The sequence below is a fragment of the Mytilus edulis genome, chromosome 7 (assembly GCF_963676685.1).
Source record: "Mytilus edulis chromosome 7, xbMytEdul2.2, whole genome shotgun sequence".
Taxonomy (NCBI): Eukaryota; Metazoa; Mollusca; class Bivalvia; order Mytilida; family Mytilidae; genus Mytilus; species Mytilus edulis.
Window position 1 is genome coordinate 3972684 of NC_092350.1, and position 21881 is coordinate 3994564.

The 21881-nt window shown below is 32.9% G+C and overlaps 2 protein-coding genes across 2 annotated transcripts; both read right to left on the reverse strand.

Annotated features, from left to right (window-relative positions):
• Nucleotides 1–4248: 4248 nt before the first annotated feature.
• On the reverse strand, nt 4249–10590 carry LOC139529758 (fatty acid-binding protein 1-like). Its single transcript, XM_071325636.1, has 4 exons — nt 10443–10590; nt 6862–7037; nt 5774–5890; nt 4249–4591 (listed from the first exon to the last, which is right to left on the reverse strand). Exons 1-4 carry the CDS (start codon nt 10510–10512, stop codon nt 4532–4534), a joined length of 423 nt encoding a protein of 140 aa, XP_071181737.1. The 5' UTR covers nt 10513–10590; the 3' UTR covers nt 4249–4531.
• A 9116-nt stretch (nt 10591–19706) lies between these two features.
• On the reverse strand, nt 19707–20570 carry LOC139482591 (toll-like receptor 4). Its single transcript, XM_071266504.1, has one exon. The coding sequence runs from the start codon at nt 20568–20570 to the stop codon at nt 19707–19709; it is 864 nt and encodes a 287-aa protein (XP_071122605.1).
• Between the last annotated feature and the right edge of the window lie 1311 nt (nt 20571–21881).

A 21881-nucleotide genomic window follows, 5' to 3' on the forward strand; every position in this document is an offset into this window, starting at 1 on the left:
ATAGTCACCAAATTTTGAATTATTTAGTGAAAGAACATCATCTATATAGCGGAAAGTAGAGTTAAAATATATTGCTAACTTCTTATCTTTCTTCCTTAGAAGTTACTGCATGAAGTCAGCTTCATAATAAAAAAGAAATAAGTCGGCAAGTAGAGGGCACAGTTTGTTCCCATTGGAATGCCGACAGTCTGTTGAAAAACACGTCCTCCGAACGAATATGTTGTCAATAAAAAAATCAAGCATCTTGATTATATCAGTTTCCGAGAACTTTTTGTTTGAATCAGAGTGGACCTTTACAAAGTAGGATTTATTCCTTTCTAAGACAAGATGCTTGTATCTACGTTTTCCATTATTTTTTATGAAGCAAAGCAATACCACCTTTTTTAATTTGTCTTTTAGTTTGGAATGTGGAATACTTGTGTAAAGAGTAGAAAAGTCAAATGTGTTAATACTGTTACAAGATGAAAGAGAGTAAGATTGTATGTAATCTAAAATATCTTTGGAATTTTTAAGTATCCACATCTGATTTACGCCACCTCTAGAATAGGCAGTTTCACAATAACTTTGAAGCCCGTCTTTGATTGCTGATAAAATAGATGTTAATAATTTAGAAAGAGGTTTCGTGGAGCACTTGGAAGACCCAGCAATACACCGTTGTTTGTAAGGAAACTTATGTAGTTTAGGTATCCAATACAGTGGTGGAAGATCTAGTTCTTCGTCTTTGATTGAAATTCCAAAGGAGCAAAGAACAGACCTATGATTATCCAGGATTTCCTCTTTGGTAAGTGTCGTGAGGGTATATGTTGGGTTTCCAAGTGAATTGTCAATACCTAATTTGTTTATCAAGCAGTTAATGTAATGACTTTTACACACAAAAACGATGTTATTTGGGGCTTTGTCTGCGGGGACAAGAACATATTTATCATAGAGGTCGGATAGGTGTTGAGCAACATTTGGGTCTTTAAAGATTGACGTAGCATGGGCATTGATGGACCAATTCAGTTTCTTAATTCTGATTTGTATCAACGACCTCACTGCCCTTATCCATTCGAAAAGAGAGTCTACGTCTTCCTTCTTGCGCTTAGTCCATTGCCATGGCATAATCCTCGACTGTATCCATCACAATTTTAAAGTTGTATTTGCAATTGATGGATTTAGGCTCACGATATTTTGGACCTTTCGATAACAAATTTCGTAGATAGAGAAGTGTTATTAACAATGTTAAGGTCACCGGTAATAACGTGGCCAGCAGGATTATATGTGAATTGGAAACTAGCACAAGTGCAACCAGGAGGTTTAGACTTAATGTCGTCAATATCGAGATCCTGCAAAATGTGTTTGTAATTGAAAATTTTAGTTGCAATAGATTGGTATAGGTATCGGAAATGATTGGTACAGACTGGTCTATGAAATAAAGAGGTATTTTCTATTCGACTAATTTATGATGAAGGATATTGCCTACGTTGTCGCCATCGAAACCTTTGTTGGCAGAGGAAAGAGTAAGGAAAGATCTTTTCTCTTTTTCATCTTTTCCAATGCGGACTGGCTTGAAAAGTCTGTGACTTACAATATCCGAAATTATAGCTTCAAGTTTGTATTAGTTTGAATGAGGGTTTGTAACAGTGGATTCCAAACATAATTTGAACAGAGAATGCAGTTTTGTAAGGGGTAATGAATAAAGTTTCGTGCGAATGTGATGAATACCTAACGGCTGTTGTATAAATGACAGCAGGTCATTAATGGAGACATCATGCAGAAAAGGTGATGTATAATGACGATGACCATGACTGTGTCTACCTCGAGGAGTCGAGTTGAAAATATTCATCACATTCACCGAGTTACACGAAGGACTAGACAGAATACCTATACCATCAATTTGGTCATTGCAACCATAAGGTGTCACAGTTTCCAATTGTCTAATCAAGTAGTCTTTTTGTCTACGGAGAGTCGTTGAAAGATTAGAATTGTTAGAGCTATGGTATAGCTTTTCGATAGTGCGAACTGTCATATAAACGATGGAATAATCGGGCCAATAGACATGTATATGCCGTTTGTATTTTAATAGACCAACATTTATCTGCTAGTTACATGTATATATTGGGCATCAGTTATTATGCTTATGTACTTTTGAAAAATTCCACCTGTAAACCGATGAGACAATTATTATGACTTGACTGAAGGTGGGGAGAGATGCAAAATAAGGCTTTACAACTATCAATCTATTATCATTTTTGTTTTTCGTCGGAATTTATGCTATGTATAAAACAGACCCACTATGATTTGAACCTGGCAATGCCACAATCAACTGTTTTATGAAAAATGGTCTCTTATATAATTATTTCAAAAGTTTGCAATAATAACATTAATGGTACCAATTTTTCTGCACCAGATGCGCATTTCGACAATACATGTCTCTTAAGTGATGCTCGTGGCCAAAATATGTAAAATCCAAAGCTTAATATATAAAAGATGAAGAGTCTCAAAGTATGTACAAGTTTCTCAATGCTCCATAACATAATTCAAGTACAACACGTACATGTATATAAGATGCATAAAATAAAAACAAACCCATCTTTATTACTCTTTCAAAGCCCATAGAAACAGATGTACAAAGTCCAAGTTTACCAATTTTGCTTTTAACCTTTTCTTAAAAAGAGTTCCATTTCTTTTGTAATTTCAATAGGGTTTCCGCCTGTTTCAATAAAACGTCTCTCTAAGTACTTATTAAGATGGGAGATAACTGGTGTGTGTCAAACCTTTGTATTAATTAAATTGATTAATGTCAATTACATGTAAATGTTATTTTAAGAACTCTCAATAGTCATTATTTGTAGTCACTGGACCATATGGAGGGAAATAAACTTATATTTTTTACATGCAACTACATTATGTACCTTTCAAAAGTACAGTGGAGATCACTTCTATGCTCTTCAACTTTTTACTTGTTTGGCTTTATAAAAATTTTTTGAGCGTCACTGATGAGTCTTATGTAGACGAAACGCGCGTCTGGCGTACTAAATTATAATCCTGGTACCTTTGATAACTAACCTCTCATTAAATATGCCAGGAGAACTGTTCTAGAACAGTACGTAGAACTGTCAGCCTGACACCTTTTAGTCAGTTCTAGGGTAGAATTGTTCTAGGTAGAACTGTTCTAGGACAGGTTAGAACAGTTCTATGACAGATATTCTGACATTCTGACAATTCTAATGAGAGGTTAGAAGTGATCTCCACTGTATGTACTTGTTATAAAGTAGATAGGACTAGAAAATTACTGGAGTAAACAAGGACTTTGTCCATAGTTCTGTAGATAGTATATTCATATGCAACCAACCTGGGACATCACATATAAAATCAGTTGCAGCCTTTGAAAGAAAACACCAGCATGGGAGCAAAAGCCGTGTTTCCCTCCCCGTAACCCTGAATCTCAGGCTGTCAACCTTTTCATGCATTTATATTCTTGTAATAGAAGGGGTTTTAAGAATGTCATATACATGTAGAATCCAAAATGTGATAAAAAGAAAACTTTGCTCCATCAACTGATTTTATTAGTTCTTATGTTGTACTGTTACATCACTGTCCAAGGTTAGGGCCGAGTGTGATCCTGCTAACATGTTTAACTCCGCCAAATGCTGTATGTATGTGTCTACCCATGTCAGGATCCTCAGTGGTTGTCGGTTGTTGATGTGTTACATATTTTTATTTTGTTTATTTGCACATTAATTAGGCCGTTAGATTTCTCGTTTTAGCTGTTTTACATTTGTCATTTCGGGAACTTTTATAGTCGACTATGCGATACAGGCCTTTACTCATTGTTGAAGGCCGTAAAGTGGCCTATAGATGTTAATTTCTGTGTCATATGGTCTCTTGTGAAAAGTTGTCTAATTATCAATCATACCACATTTTCTTCTTTTATAACACATCAGTTATTTATCACACGTGACGCAAAAGCTTCTAATCCACCCAAAATACCTTATTGCATCCTTAGTTTCTGATTCATTTGTGCAAGGTCATAGCTAAGTATGTCTAGTGCATATTTTGGTGGTATGTTTTGTCTGTTTGTTTTGTTTTTTGTTCTCCTCTTTATATGGATTTTGACTTTTCAATTGCCTGATTTTGCTTTTTTTCTCTCTTTGTATTTTCTCCCTTTTTAAACACAGTGTTAAACCTTTTTTCTCTATACTGATATGTTCGTGCTGCAGAAATGTCTTTAAGATGTGGTTAAGAAAAAATAAATTAAGGGATAACTATCTTAGAAAAAAGTTTTATTGCATAGCTGCCAACAACTGTTTATTAACTTCAAAAAGTATAGTGGTTAAACAAAAAAAAAAAAACAAACGATTGTCTGATTTTCGCTGAAATTTTCTGTGCTCTTCTGTTCTTTAACAAAAAAAAAGTTTTTTTGTCGTTTTTTTATTACACACACATACACACATCTTTGTTTAAATTCATCGCAAGACGTTTTCATATATTCATACAACATTTATGCATGACGTTAACTACTACTCCGTTGGTTTGTTTGTTCCTCAGACTATGTGCATCTCTCGAAAGTTTGGGTCATCTTTGCGCCACTTTCCAGTACTTCCGCAACCTTAAATGACAATCAGTTGCTATGACATCATTGTCGATATCATTATGATTCATTCGTAATAGTTTATTAGTAAATGTTCATAATTTTTACGCAACATACGTCAGACACAATAAAAAGTAATTAGTATATTATTACAGCTACAAAATAAAACTGGTTTTGTGACAGATAGTTGGAAAAGTTCAATTTGTTTAAAAGTACACATACAGTTACATTGTAAGTAGTTTTTTCAAAATCGGCTATTATTTTTTATATTCGGGATGGGGTATGTTTGAGTGCAGTGGTAAACAAGATCCTGTAAACTAAACAAATTGATTTTGATCAGTTGAAATAAAATATTCTTAAGTTTAAAAACGACTGTGTTTCAATAAACCCTTATCAAGTTTATATTTCAGGTATGTTTAAAAACAGTTGCACTCAATATATAAAACGTTTAAGCATTCTATAAAGCTTTTTCATCGCTATTTTTCAAAATTTTCCTTTGTTCTTACGGATTGATAATTTCATTTCTCAGCGGTGTCGAGTGATTTGAAAACTATCGCTAGAAACTAAGGAGACACGTGGCGTTGCTAATGAAATTGATATGAAATTGATATGAAATTGATAACGTCTTCATAGGTAAAATAGCGATAAACAGATTATCTCTGGTCATCTCAACCGTACCGGCTCAAGCGACAAAATCAATCGCGTTAAGATGATCAACGATAATCTACAAGTAGCGATTCGCAATATCAGTCTCAGAAGTACGATGTGATTTATGTGGTTGGTTTATAAATAATTTAATTTTTAATGTAACGCGTCTTCTGATTGGTTGACGTTATTTTCTTATCAGCCCGTTGGCATAATTTGGTCATGTGTTTGTGTCGTCATCGCAACGGTTTTTAATGGTGTTCTACGGTTTAAAATAAAATTTAGAATTGAATTATAAGAAATGAATGTAACATTTATTCAGGCTTTCTATTCGAAATAGCATAAAAAATGTGGTGCACACTGTTAAATAACCCGCTACGCGAGTTATTCAGTGTGCCTCAATTTTTATGATATTTCTTCATAGACAGAAAAAATATTACAGTCATTCCTTAAATAAATAAGGTGATGTGTTATGATTTGCAATGAGATTTTTCCCATACAAATGGCATGGCTACAGTAGGGTCCATAAACATTATTAATTTAATGAATACTCACTGCTGTCATTTTATTTCCTTCAACTGTTCGTACAAGTTTTATATTTTTCCAACCACCTGGTAGTTCCATTTTTTCCAATACAGTCATTTTGGAATCCGAGTCAAATGTGATAGTAATCTAAAACACAAAGATAGTTATCAAAGATACCAGGATTATAATTTAATATGCCAGACGCGCGTTTCGACTATATTAGAATCATCAGTGACGCTCAGATCAAAATAGTTATAAAGCCAAGCAAGCACAAAGTTAAAGAGCATTAAGGACCCAAAATTCAAAAACGTTGTTCCAAATACGGCTGAGGTAATCTTTGCCTTGGATAAGAAAATCCTTAGTTTTTAAAAAATTTCAAAGTTTTTATCAAAATGACCATATTATTGATATTCATGTCTACACCGAAGTGCTGACTACTGGGCTGGTGATACTTTCGGGGACAAAACATCCAGCAGCAGTGGCATCGACCCAGTGATGTAAATAGTAACTGTTATCAAAGTTATCCGGACTATAATTTAATACGCCAGACGCGCGTTTCGTCTACATAAGACTCATTAGAGGACCGTAGTAAAAAAAAAAATTTTAAGCGAATAGCTAATTTACAAGATATCATTAATAGAAATGGGAGCGGGGCGAAAATTGGGATGATGTGTTTCATTTATATATTAATGAAACAGAAAGTAATGTTAACGTAAACAACATTTCGGACTGTTTTGTGCTGAACGTCCATTCTGGACAAAACATAATATTCAAAGTCGGCAAAATGGTTTTACGCCTTGTCTCCGTGGTGCATACCTGACATAAAACCAGTAGATTCCTGTTTTACAAGACCTGAAAGTAAGTATAAGCTTCCATACACCCACTCATGTGTTTGAACAACTGAAGATGGATCATACACATGTATAATAAATGTTCATATTTGTGAACAGTCTCCAATTCCTCAATCTTGCATAGGGAAAAGTAAAATCACAAAAATACTGAACTCCGAGGAAAATTCAAAGAGTCAAGTCAATACATGTAATCAAACGACAAAATCAAAAGTTCAAACACATAAAAAGAAAAAGTAAATTATAATGATACACTTCAATTTTGACTACCTTAAGACATTGTCCAAATGAGTTTTTCGTCACCAATTCCTTCCCCTCTTCGTATGTATTAGTTGATTTAGGTGTGTTATTTGATTCATTTGTAATTGAGAACGTATCTCCATCTTTGGTGAACTCAAATGTCCATTTAGATTCTTGGTACTTTTTAATCATTTCATCTGTGAAGCCTGCAAGTTAATTAATACATGTATAATCAATACGTTAAAAAAGCTGAGACTGAGACAAAAAACAAGCATAATTACATGGAAAACTTAAACTAGGATTTCATTAAATTCCGTTGTCATTCTGCTGATTGTATATTTTAATTTGTAACCGGCTATATATTTTTGCAATAAATACACAAATTCTTTGGTCGTCATCGTAAATTAATCCCTATATCAAACATTGACCAAGATTCTAAAATTACTAATAAACCTTAACTGTCTTATTTATACAACGTGTACCATGGTATCGGATTTGTTTCGTATCTCGATACTATAATCCGTTCCCTTTTCATAAATGTGACCTAGCTAATTAGACTATTTACCGATTTTGTAATTACATGAGCAACATGACAGGTACCACATGTCGAGCAGAATCTGCTTACCATTCCAGAGCACATGTGATCATCCCAGTTTTTGGGTGGGGTTCATGTTGCTTAGTCTTACAGTTTTCTTTGTTGTGTCTTGTGTACTTTTTCTTTGTCTACGTTTTATTTCATTTGTCCGTTTTTTTATCTATGAGTTTGAAAGTCTCTCTGATTACTTTCGACCCTCCTTTGGTAAATGATATCATTAGTGGGTTTTATTTCCTCCCTTATCGTGACTTATGGTGGACACAACTTTTGGGCATTTTTTCACAAGTTTTGAGTGCATGCTATTCCGACTACCTAGAATTTAGTATTGTATTTTGAACGATCATATTACTTTAGATAACACATTATTTAATTTGATATTCATTTTAGTAACACTATTTGCCTTTAATTATTAATCTGAACAGAATCACTGCTGTTACTTTGGGTCTTTGTGTTTTATAGTTGTATTTGATGCTTTGTTTTGTTCTGATGACTCAAGTCATTTTTAAATTATTGTGGCTTTATATTTGATTTTTGCTTATTGTTTAAGACACAATAAGATGAAAATACAATACTAGTATTATGATATATAAGACCGAAACGGGTTTTCGTTACTATTCAGTACATATGCAGGTTATAAAAAAGCATGCTCTCGTCTATCTGTGTATCGTCAAGTTAAACATTTAGTAGATAGGAATTCACTTATACGTATTTATTATGCTTTTATTAGACCTATATTAGAGTATGGTGATGTTGTATGGGGCAATTGCTCCCCAGTTCGAGTCTGAGCTTCTTGAAAGTATTCAGATAGAAGCCGCTAGAATTATTACAGGCTTACGACGTAATTCCTCCAGACAAAAACTTTATATTGAATTAGGTTTAGAAACTATGGAGAATAGACGTAATAAACATAAGCTTATTCTATTTTATAAAATATTAAATGGGATGACACCTGCATACGTATATGAGTTAGTCCAGCCATATCTTCCCAGACAAACCCCTTATACTTCGAGGAATGAAAATAACACTTTTCATCCGCCTCTTGCTAGAACTAGCTCTTATCTTAATAGTTTCATTCCTTCCACTGTAAAACTTTGGAAACGTCTTCCTTTGAGTTGCAAAAATCCCCAAGTTTGGGTATATTTAAAAGTTGACTGGAAAAATTTATAGGACTGAAGATATATTTAAACCTTTTAACTATGGTATAAGGAAACTTAATATAGCTCATTGTCAACTCAAAATAATGCTAGCAACCTAAAATTTCATCTGTTTAATCAGTTCTTATCAGAGAACACTTTTTGTGTAAACTGTAACCACCCTGTTGAAGATAACAAACATTTCTTTTTCAGTTGCCCTAAGTACAATGTTGTAAGACAGATCCTTCTTGATTCCATTTACTCCATTGCTGATTGGAAACAGATTCTTTTCATATGATACGAATATTGCTATTTTTAAATCTGTTCAAAAATATATCAGTGACACTCACGTTTTGTTTAAAACATACTTATTTTTTTTGTTTTATTTATTTTTATTTTTTTTTCTCTTCCACTTTAACATTAATTCATTTTATCCACTAAGCAAGCTTAGTTTCTCTTTCAAGCCATATATATATATATATGTTGTAGGGTTGTCACTGACTCAGACGTACTTATGAATATAATTATTTTCTGTGACTGTATCTTACATTAATTTGTAGGATCCTTTACTATAGATAATTTAGCTGATCTGTAACAATAACATCTTCATGCCTTATATATCATGTTCTGTAGTACGCCGCTAGATTAAAACTGACGTGGAAAGGTAACACATGCCCACCGAAAGCTCTTTTTTGAGAGCCCAGGTGGTCGTGTGGTCTAGCGGGACGGCTGCAGTGCAGGCGATTTGGTGTCACGATATCACAGTAGCATGGGTTCGAATCCCGGCGAGGGAAGAACCAAAAATTTGCGAAAGCAAATTTACAGATCTAACATTGTTGGGTTGATGTTTAGACGAGTTGTATATACATTATGTACACAGCCATGTATCACCATCATTGATGGCGATCCGATGGATACATCTGTTGTAGGGTTGTCACTGACTCAGACGTACTTATGAATATAATTATTTTCTGTGACTGTATCTTACATTAATTTGTAGGATCCTTTACTATAGATAATTTAGCTGATCTGTAACAATAACATCTTCATGCCTTATATATCATGTTCTGTAGTACGCCGCTAGATTAAAACTGACGTGGAAAGGTAACACATGCCCACCGAAAGCTCTTTTTTGAGAGCCCAGGTGGTCGTGTGGTCTAGCGGGACGGCTGCAGTGCAGGCGATTTGGTGTCACGATATCACAGTAGCATGGGTTCGAATCCCGGCGAGGGAAGAACCAAAAATTTGCGAAAGCAAATTTACAGATCTAACATTGTTGGGTTGATGTTTAGACGAGTTATATATATATATATATATATATATATATATATATATATATATATATATATATATATATATATATTAAAAATTAAATACACAAAAAGAGTTTTAAAAGCAGCATTGTCTAGCGCTTTCATCCATCTTGGGACTTTTCAAGACTATGAACGTCGTTATGAACGTCGTTATGGGGAACACATTAGTATTATGACGTAACGTCATTGTTCGTAAAATATAAGTAGTATGACGCAACGTTATTGTATATATATATATATATTTCTAATGACTTATAAAGAATATTTGCATGTTTCAAGGTTCTTGAATACATGATGAGTAAATGCCTATATATTCTTAATATACTTTGCATTTAGTAAGTAACACTGTAAACATATATTTTCTCGTGTGTGCTCATAAGTAGCATGCATGTTTCACTATATTGCAATATTTTAAATACAGTTGTTATAATTGAATTATACCTTGAACATGTAATACGGAGAGAGTTTTTATAGGCTGTGCCTGTTGCTCAATCCTTTTCAATTTGAATAAAATATGTTTAAAATCAAATATGCAGATATGCATAATAAATAAAAAATAAAAAAACTGACCCAATACTTTTCCTACAGCTTCGATGTTGGTCATAGATACTGAATTCCATTTTCCTAAAAATTGAGCCATATCGAAATACTATGTAGACGTTAACCTGTAGCGCCAGTTAAAAGTATGTGGGTTATTCAGTGACTTTACGTTTCTTATATATAGTGTATAAACTCAGCATTAACCAATATATCAGTCACCAGGTAAACTGATTAATTATAAGGTAGAACGTTCTCAAATATGACCTGCGAAGGGTAGAATCTCTATTCAATATACAATGTAAACATTGATTGCGTTGCATTGTAGGTAGAACGTCTGATACTTATTTTACACAAAAGTAGAATGTCCTTTAATTCATGCAAAGAAATTATCAGATTATGAAATAGGAAGGTAAAAAAATCTTATTTTCAATCAAATTAGTTTTATTTTGATCTTTTATCCCGCAAAAGCATTCATTCAAAAAGAATTCGAGAACCTTCCTATCCTGTTAATACAATTTGAAATTTCAAGTAACTATTACAACACGTACATGAAGAAGTAACATATAAATCTATCAACGATTTATATTGCCACAGAAATGCCTCTTAGCGTTAAATATAATGGAAAAAGAAATATTCGTTTTGCGATAACCTCATTGATTCTGTTATCTATCAAAGTTCATGTACATGTGAGTAACCGATAAATACAGCATATATAAAAAGGTATAACAAATTATTTGTTTATATTGAATTCCCTCTTCAATTATTATTTATCTTTGAAGGCAGCACCAATTAAGAGGTTATAGCTTCTTCAAAGGTCTGCTGATTTTTGTTTGTCAATTTTGTTTTCGATCTAACAGAATAATAAGCAAAACAGTCTGGCTATGTCTATTGATTGGCGTCTTAAATTATCCCATTGACTGGAACAGATTATGTGAACTGTTATCTGTAACAACCACTGCTCACTATGTACTTGTTAAAGACACTTAAACTGTGGGGATACTAAAGGTTCTCAATACCTAAATAAAGTAATTCGAAAAATTGATCATGAATAACACGATGTTATATGATTTATATCAATAATATAATCAAACATAAAGGTTATTCCTGATTAATTTTTCGGATTATTTCATTATTAAAGGTGTTAAGAACCTTTGGTGACCCTACAGTTTAAATTCTACGATAAGTTAGTAGTGAGCAGTGTAGTTACAAACGTTCACATAATCTGTCCCAGTCATTGAATGAATTAAGGACGTCAATCAATGGCCACAGCCACACTGTTTTGAATATAATTCTAATACCAATATACTCTTATAACCGGTTTTCGGTAAGACATATACATAATGTACATGTAATACAGACTGAAATCTGCTAAAACTATTGCAAAATCTAATCTCCCTAAATTATAATTTGGTAAATACTCGTGGTAACGTATTGAAATCTCTATCACGAATTATTGTATTGCGCGAAACAAATCTGGGTCACAAACCAGAACCGTGTGAAATACATCAACTATAAGAGGGAAACAACGGAACAATGGAAAAATTGAACTGATACATACAAACTTGTTTTATAGCTACACAAGCCCACCCATTTATATAGCAATGTTATATATACCTCTAAAATGACAGGTCATATGGCGGTAATATTGTACAAATTAACACAAGAACACACATGACAGAGAAATACCCAAATGAATAATATAGTTGCTGTAGATCCTTGCCTTTACGAGAGTATACAGGATAGCACAATATAACTATAAACTGTGCACCACACAAATGATTCAACGTCATAAAAAGAGACTTTTTTTACGTTCATTTCATCGCAGATGAATTAATAAAAAATAGAATATGAAAGTGTAATTGTGTTTGTCATGTTGTTATTCAATATATTAAAATGACTCGAAATTGTAAAAAAAAAATAATATGCCAAACTCGAAGAATCGACCAACACAATGGGTTTGTGTAACAGAAGATGGATCATACTTATGTATATATAGATACTCGAGAGTCTATCCTAAATTGAGGTAAATTATATGGCCTTCCGAAAATCCGGTTGTGGTGTACAAAAACATTTTGACACCTCATGTTTGTGGTATAACACCTTTGCGTAAGATTATTGTTTTCTGTTTGGTATTAAAATAATATTAAGATCCATCGTGTGAATAATTTATTTAGCAATCGCCATTGGGAGTCAGAAGGGTTTAAAAAAACAGTTGTTCGACCTGTTAGTCATTTGCGTTTTGTTGAAAAATACTTTTTAACTTTTGTGTCTTTCGAAAAAAGTTTTTTTGTGCTGTATTAGGACCATTCTACAACGAAATTTGTTTTACATGTACACGTTTAAAATTGCGGTTTTTATTCAATGCAATCACAGGTTTGAACGTAGTTTTCAATTTAGACTTGTTTATATACTTGTGCAACATTGTATTTCACCTTGTAATTCATTAAAGAATTGATAGAAAGAAAATAGGTCAATACCATAATCCTCCATTTTGACAAAACTTTGAATTTTTCGAAAAACTAAGGATTTTCCTACCCCAGGAGCAGATAACCTTAGCCGTATTTTGCACAACTTTTTTGAATTTTGGATCCTCAATGCTCTTCAACTTTGTATTTTTTCGGCTTTTTAACTATTTTGATCTGAGCGTCACTGATGAGTCTTATATAGACGAAACGCGCGTCTGGCGTATAAAATTATAATCCTGGTACTTTTGATAACTATTTACACCACTGGGTCGATGCCACTGCTGGTGGACGTTTCGTCCCCGAGGGTATCACCAGCCCAGTAGTCAGCACTTCGGTGTTGACATGAATATCAATTATATGGTCATTTTTATAAATTTTCTGTTTACAAAACTTTGAATTTTTCGAAAAACTAAGGATTTTCTTACCCCAGGAGTAGATAACCTTAGCCGTATTTGGCACAACTTTTTGGAATTTCGGATCCTCAATTATTAAGACATTGTCCAAATAAGTTTTTTTCACCAATTCATTCTATTTTTTGTAAATATTATTTCTTCTAACATGATATAGGAGTGTAAGTTTATTTATAACATAAAAAAGCTTAGAGACAAAAACAACATACTATATTAGACAACGTATCTAAACTATGATTCACAATTGTCGTATTGAATGAAGTTGTTCCATATTACAGATTTATTTTGATTAATAACCTGATATCCCCATAAATCTACTCAAGAAGAATATAAAGGAAAAACATAATTCTACGTTCTTGTTCATATATGTGTACTGCAGTGAATCACTGCTGGTGTAGTTTTTATTCCCCTAGGGTATCATTAGCCCAGAAGTCAGCACTATAATATGTGTTGACATGAATTATCATTGATAGGTCATTTTTATATATTAACTGTTACTGTTAAAACAAATACTTGGGCTTTTCTAACTCCGCAATTGAATACAGTAGCTGTATATGGCCAAACCTTTCGGATCTTTTAGGTCTCAATGCTCTTCAACCTCGTAATTTTTTTTGTCTTTTAAACTTTTGTTTTCTTTGAGAGTCACTGATGAGTCTTTTGAAGACGGAATGGACGTCTGGCACACAAATACAAAATTTGAATCACAGTATCGATGATGAGTGTATTCACTATTAACATATGTAACGATGAGTTTGACTGAAGTGATACTATACTTTATCATTTTGTATTGTAATTCACTGAGATTATGACAACTACTGCTGGATACAATAGCCTGTATTTTAATACTTGCGAATATTAATACAGCTGTTGGTTATTTCTTTTAAGTTGTTTTAAGTTTAGTCATTTCAAGACCTTGTATAATTTACTGTATGGTGATATTTTGTTCTTTTTTGAATATTGTTCCAGATTTATAGCTGTTTTTATCTACGCATATTGGTCTATGGTGAGTAGTTTTCATATTGGTAATCCTACCGCGCTTTTTTAATGTTTCATTACGCCAAATAAAGGTAACAGCAGTATACCAGTGCTTTAAAATCACACATCGATTTTAAGAAACAAATACGGTTAATAAACTAAAACCGAGCGAAACATATCCACTATGATGAAAAATCAAAGGAAAACCACGACAACTAAAATGCAACAAAAACAAACGCCGACATGCATAGCAACAAACTATATAATAACTGCCATATTCCTGACTTGGTACAGTACATTTTTAAGAAACAATGTTAGGTTGAACCTTGTTTAATGGCTAGCCACACCTCTCACTTAAAATAAAAATGTTAGAAAATATTGATAAAATGCCAACAAGTTACGTGAAAGAAATACAGCATATGCCCTCTCCACTGAGAAACACACAAACGAATAATATAAGATCGACACAACAGGCAAACTGCAGAACAATAACGAACATCTTCCATCAACGACAGACACCACGAAAAGACCAACGTGACATAGATGGATGCGAACATTTATAGGCCAGCGTACGGTTTTTAACAACGAAAAAACTCATACTGCATAGTTATCATTAAAAGGCCCCGAATTGACAAATGTTACAAAGTTCGAACGAGACAATCAAAGGCCGAACGAACGAAACAAGGAACGAAAATATCCAATGTGATATTCAGCAACAAACGAAAACTACTTAATTTTACCGGTATACATACAAAATGTGCGGGCTTAAACATATTTGCCTGTGCTGAACCAACCTCTTAACTTCGGACACTGGTGTAACAGTTTAACATACATTGTACATGCATAAACAAAGTTAACTATGGAAATAAGTTAAAACGGCTTTTATAGCTGACTATTTTGGAATGGCTGTAACCATTGTTGGAGACAGTATGATTACCGTTATGTGTTTTCAACATGTATGTGTCATTGTGGTCTTGAGTGAAGAGTTGATTCATTGGCAATTATTTCACATATTTTAATTTTAATATATTTTGTATAATGATATTGTCGATTAGTATTGTTCTATCGTTACTGATAGTTTCAAAGTCTTTAGACCGATCCATAAAAAACTTTGAACTATGGTGAACCTTCTATTAACTTTCACGTAATCTAAGATAAATATATCAGTATCTGTTGCTATAATTTATTGTGCTGTACTGTACTGATTTGTATACTTCTGTTTGTCTGGTGTTTTTTGTAGCCATAGTTTGTTCATTAGGTTAATCTTATTTACCAGGTTCAACCCACCTTTTTCATTCCCCTTTAAAAATGCCCTGCACCAAGTCAGGAAAATAGCCATTGTTATATTATTGTTCGTTTCTGTGTGTGTTGCATTTTTACGTTGTGTCGTTTGTATTCTCTTTTTTTTTAATTTATTAAGAAAGACGTGGCACGGTACTTGTCTATCCCAAATTCATGTATTTGGTTTTGATGTTATATTTGTTATTCTCGTGGTATTTTGTCTGATGCTTGGTCCGTTTCTGTGTGTGTTGCGTTTCGGTGTTGTGTCGTTGTTCTCCTCTTATATGTAATGTGTTTCCCTCGGTTTTAGTTTGTTACCCCGATTTTGTTTTTTGTCCATGGATTAATGAGTTTTGAACAGCGGTATACTACTGTTTCCTTTATTTATTTGAAATAAATGTGCGCCTTATGCTTACTAAATCTTTGTTAAAAAGAGATCTAACAACATATTCTTCATATTAATTTGTTATTTATATTGTAAATAAAAAAATACAACTTGGATTTGCTTAAATTTCTTTTCAGGGGTTTGAGTGCAAGCATTCAGTAGAAATAAAGTGAATTAATTTTATGAGCAGGCAAGTAACGATAGGTTTGCCTCATTTTGTATGTTGACAATATACAAACATTAGCATGAAGTTTATAATCATAACAAGCAGGTGGTCGATCATCCCAATGAGCAGTATGTCAGTTATCACTTCAAAAACAACTTAATCATCTCCGATATCTGATTATGATCAATTTTGCACATTCGTTAGAGTTCTGTTTCGTAATGTGGAGTATGTATAGGGTAAGTGCTGTCTGTTCTTCTTTTTGTAAGGATTTTGGCACTTGTATACACGTGTATTTTCTAGATTTGTTTACCCTTAGGTATCTTGCCCCTTTTTTAAAAAGTAATAAGCTTTATTGATCCTTTAATATATAATTCTCCTAAACAGATGTGGAGCAGGATCTGCATGCTTACTCGTCCAGAGCACCTGAGATCACCCCCAGCTTTTGGTGGGGGACGTGTTGCTCAGTCATTGGTTTTCTATGTTGTGTCCTCTGTATTACTCTTTGTCTGTTTTTTTAAATTTTATTTTTAGCCATGGCGTTGTCAGTTTATTTTCAATCTATGAGTTTGACTGTCCATTTGGTATCTTTCTCTCCTTATTTATCGAAATAATTGCTAATGACATATACAACAAACGACATTATAATAGAAAAAGTTTTATTACAATGCTGCCTCAAAACACAATCTTTTTCTTTTAATATCAGATGTTAAATGTGCAATTCTTACAATGTGATGGCTTGAAATTTGTTGAAGTTCTTCCTTTTGTTGCTTTTTCTACATCGCATTTCAATACAAACATATTTAGTTAGCATTACAATATGCAATAGTTAAAATTCAAACAACATATATTGATCACTCCGCTATTTTGTTTCCTAAATCTATGTGCATTTTTCGAATACCTGGGTCATCTTTTCTCCACTTTCCAAATCTTCCAAAACCTTTAAAGGCAACCAGCTAATTATATATCAATATATTTCAATCACATTTTTGTAAAGCATAAAATGCATCGAAATCTTAAATCAAGACTGATCCTGCAATAACAGAAATAGACATGTCATAAGCATATACTTAAATTAATACCACCTTCATACATTTTCAAGATGGGCCTTTTGTAACCAATTCTTTTCCTTCTTTTTCGTAAGTATTTATTAATTTGGGTGTGTTGTTCGATTCATTCGACACTGTCCACCTATCTCCAACTTTTGTGAATTCAAATGTCCAGGTGGATGCTTTGGCCATTTTAATCATTTAGTCTGAATAGCCTAAAAGTGTATTACATTTTTCAGGTCATAAATATAATAAATGAAAATGAAAATGAATATAACTGTATGAATAAAGTTTTTTGAAGTATCCACCAGTTTTGTTTCCTCCAAAATCGGTCTTCTTATAATTAACGAACGAATCATTTTTGGAATAGCGGATATTTGGTTCGAACTAAGATTTTGAACACTTATATATCCCGATAAAATCTGAGGTATAATATTTGGTTCTATGTCTTTACTAGCGGCTAATTTAACTTCCTTGGTTTTTTATAATACATTTGATATCATCTTCTGATAAAGGTAAGATTTTGTTAAACTCAATAATCTAAACAATGTAAACAATAACTAATAAATGAGAACAAAATTATGTAATATGGTTTACTCTCTGACGAAATAACTACTTGCTAAACAGATTAGGTGGTACTCAGATATATAGTACTGTTGGGACAGAATATAACTTCCCATATAAGATGTGTTCCAAATAATTTTTATTATATAACAAACGTTCAATATGGGAACGTGCCTTTTATAATATGTTATTCAATGTTATAAGAAAATGTCCTTCACAAAGGATAAAATTTCCATAGTAAAAGTTCCCAACAGAACTTATGTTATATTCTAAAAAGTCTTCATTCACACATCGTTGTCAATACGAGTAACATGGTTATAATTAGCTGGCTACAGAACCAGGTTTAAACCACTACTTTCTTCATAAGGAAATATCTGTACCAAGTCAGGAATATGACATGTTTTTACACTTGTGTTTTTGAGATTTTGCCATTTAAGAAGGAACTTTCTGGTTCGAACTTTCCTTTGAGTACGACATTTTTGTTTATCTACTTGTTTGAATACATAATGTAAACCAGCTTATTTTCGCGTGTAACATTATCTGGCAATTTAATTTCGCAATACCCTTATTAACGTCATGTAGTTAAAAAAAGAAAGATCAAAGCTTGAAATATTCGCGACGATAGATACTCTCGTTTTTTATTGTACACACGCAAATCGCAAAAAAAAAAAATCGTCTTGCGAAATTAAGTTATTTCACAGTATTATAGACGAGGTTTTGACATTTTTGTACCAAAATAAAACTTCGAAGTAGAAGTTTCGTTTTGTAACAAATGTCTCCTGGACAATTTCACTTATTTCTATCTTGATATAAAAAAAAATAGGTAAAACCTTAATATTCATATACATAAAATCTTTATTAATGATTTTTCTGATAGAGGGTTGCTGCTCACATGAACGCTTTTAGACCAAGAGTTCCAAACGGGGAAACTGGAATTTTACAGACGCCATCACCAGTCTGTTGAACGTAATGGAATATTCGTTTCACAGATGATATCGGATATGTCGTAACTAGAATCCTCTGCCCTTTTTAAAAATGTGATTACCATTTTAGAATGTTAAATGGTTTTGAAATAACATGAGCATGAGATCATCCCCAGTTTGGTGGGCTTCATGTCGCTTAGTCTTAAGGGTTCTATGTTGTGTCTTGTGTACTATTATTTGTGTGACTGTCTTTTTATATTGCTTTTTAGTTTATTTTCGATCTATTAGTGTCCCTCTAGTATCGTTCGCCCCTCTTTTAATAATAGTTATAATATAAAAGTTCCAAGAAAATTGGTTAAATATGTATTATAAATGTTAAAGATAATTCAAATTCTAGCAATATATATTACAATTTCACAAATAAATTTGTGCTACAACTAATTAATTACGGCTACTAAGATCGAATGAGTAAGAAGTCACATGACTCTTTTTTCTTTAAAAAACCATATTATGTAGTATAAACATGCAGTACGGCAGATAATAATCTATATGTGTATTGGCATTCAATAATAAATTAAAATTGCATTAGATTCCATTAACTTTGAAAACATAAATGTATAGAATGCAATATAAAAACATGTAAGTTGTTCCACATATTGTTCTTATAGTAAGCATCAATGAAAAGTTTGAAGGTTAAACAATGTTTTTCATCTTTTCTAAATATTTTCTCAATAATAGCTGCGTTTTCAGTTCTGGAAATGTGAAGAAATCTCATACATGGCGAAAAACTGTTACATATACTTAACAATCAAGAAACGTTCACGGATTTAGTCGGATAATTCTTGAAGAGGTTTATTAACACAATTGATACTGACGTCGTAATGTTCCAAAGATGGATTATTTAAACTTTGAGAAAAACTCTGACGAAATATCATTGAAATGAAAGCACATGCATCAATATAGCATCTGTTAAATTTCCTTTGACGTTACACAGATCGAAAACTGTAAGCGAATTTGAAAATGTTTTATAGTGAACTTTTATGGTATATACATTGACCTTATTATTTCTATTAAGTTAGTTAAATGTTTGTAATCAAGCCATCTGTAAGCAACATCCTCAGTTTCCTCCAAGTACCATCCAAGTCCTCTAGACTTTTCGGCCATTGTATAATAAATGCATAGTTCCAAATGTACGAAAACTCTACAGGAATATCAGTAATTGTTATATCTTTTGTAATTATAATGATACGCTCCAGATTTTTTGTAATTCTTTCATATTTTGCCCTGTCAAGTTCGAACATGCAATCATGTGACGATAGGAATTCGGGCGTGATCAGAAATATAATTGACCTGCTGTTTTGAATGCTCTCTGCCTCGTTGTCTGCTTGACTCGGTCCAGGTAAAAAATCTCTATCTTTTATACACATTGTCAGCCCCCATTCCTCTTCAAGTTTTGGTATTAGTACATTTTTAATCCAAATGACAATATCTCCTTCATATGATATATACACGTCATATTTGTAAATTCTCCAGACTTTGTGCTCAACAACACGGCGAATTACTCCATATATAGAGAAGATGATTTTCCATCTCTTGTGATAGGCTAAAAGTAACATTGAGATCGTTATGGTTGTAGATAATAATGTTGATGCAAAAGTTAACCACATAGTATTCTTACAGTCTGCAAACAAGTCATATAAAGAGTTGTACGCTATAAGTGTATCGATAATTGTGCCGTTAGACAATTTACATTTATATGATCGGCTGTCAAGATTGACTTTTGTAGTCTGAATCCACCTTATAAAGTCTATAGTGTCACAATTGCACTCAAATGCATTATCAGTGATCTGTAACGTCATTCCATGCAGTTCTTGCATCTTATCTGCCCAGCCTCTGATAGCTGAGCTCACACTTGTTAATCGATTCTTCCTTACGTCCAGCATTTTTACCTTGTTATGTTCGCTCAGTTGTACCGGAATAGACTGAAATGAATTTTTACTAAAATAGAGATATGTCAAGTTTGGCATTGGATTTAATAAGTCGTCCGGAAAATACCAAATATCATTTTCAGATATATCCATATACTCGATAGATCTAGTATCTTTGAAGAACTGGTTTCCGTATAGTCTTATGGCAATATCTAGGTCAGCTTTTTTCCATACAATCGTTTTCAGAGTGTTATAGGGAGAACGTTTTAATTGATTCCATGCAAATGAATAATCTCCACCATTAGAAATAAATGTTTCCAGTCGAATTTGAAGAATAAGTATGGCAAGATTTGTATTTGAATAAGATACATCGACATATATAAGGCTGTTATTTTTAGGAACTATCAAATACATTTTTGGAAACGTATTTGCTATTGTGTAACTAAGATCTATTTTTTCAAGTGACTTTGGTAATATCACACAACTGTGAAATGAACAATTTAAATCTGAATTTGAAGTATCTGAAATTTTCCTCTCATAGTTGACAGCATTATATGAATAGTCCAACGATTTCAATCTAACAGTATTACAAAAAAAAATTTGTATCTCATTTAGATTCTTCTCGCTAAAAAGCAAAAACCTGTTCCCTTTAAAGGAAATATGTCGTAAACATTTCGGGTGATCGAAGGAAAGCAAAGATCCAGGCTCATAATCAACTATTCCATTTTCTGATAAATCTAGATTTTCTACACAAATTGTTTTCAGGTTCTTCATTATGTCCGCTGTAATTGTCAGAACATACGGTATATCGGCACTGTCTATACTAACGTCACTCACATGACCAAAGTTTATTGTCGTAATAGTGGCATTACGGTATGGGTGTAACAGCTGCAATGCGTGCTTCAAATGCATGAACGTTCCAGAAAAATCTATCACACGGAGGTTCGGAAACGGTAACAATGCGTTGTCTTCTGTAGCTACAAAGTGCAATCGACAATTTCTGAGAGTTAGCTGTTCTATAGACGGCGAAAACTTTTCAAAGGTTTTATTTGACAAGCGAACTAAATAACATGAGTCGAAGTCTATTTCTTTTATGGTTTTTATTTGACCGAATCCATCTCCAAAGTGTGGCAAAGGCATAATATCGAGTCCTAAGAAAGACAACTCCGTCAGAATACTGAATGCATGATCAGGATAATTAAAATCCGTAACAAAATCTATCGGTTGAGGCATATTTCTCCTGATATCCAATTTTGTCAAGTTTTTTATTGGATGAAAAAGTTCTGCAGAATAAACGTTAGAAAGATTAAGTATATTTTCAGACAT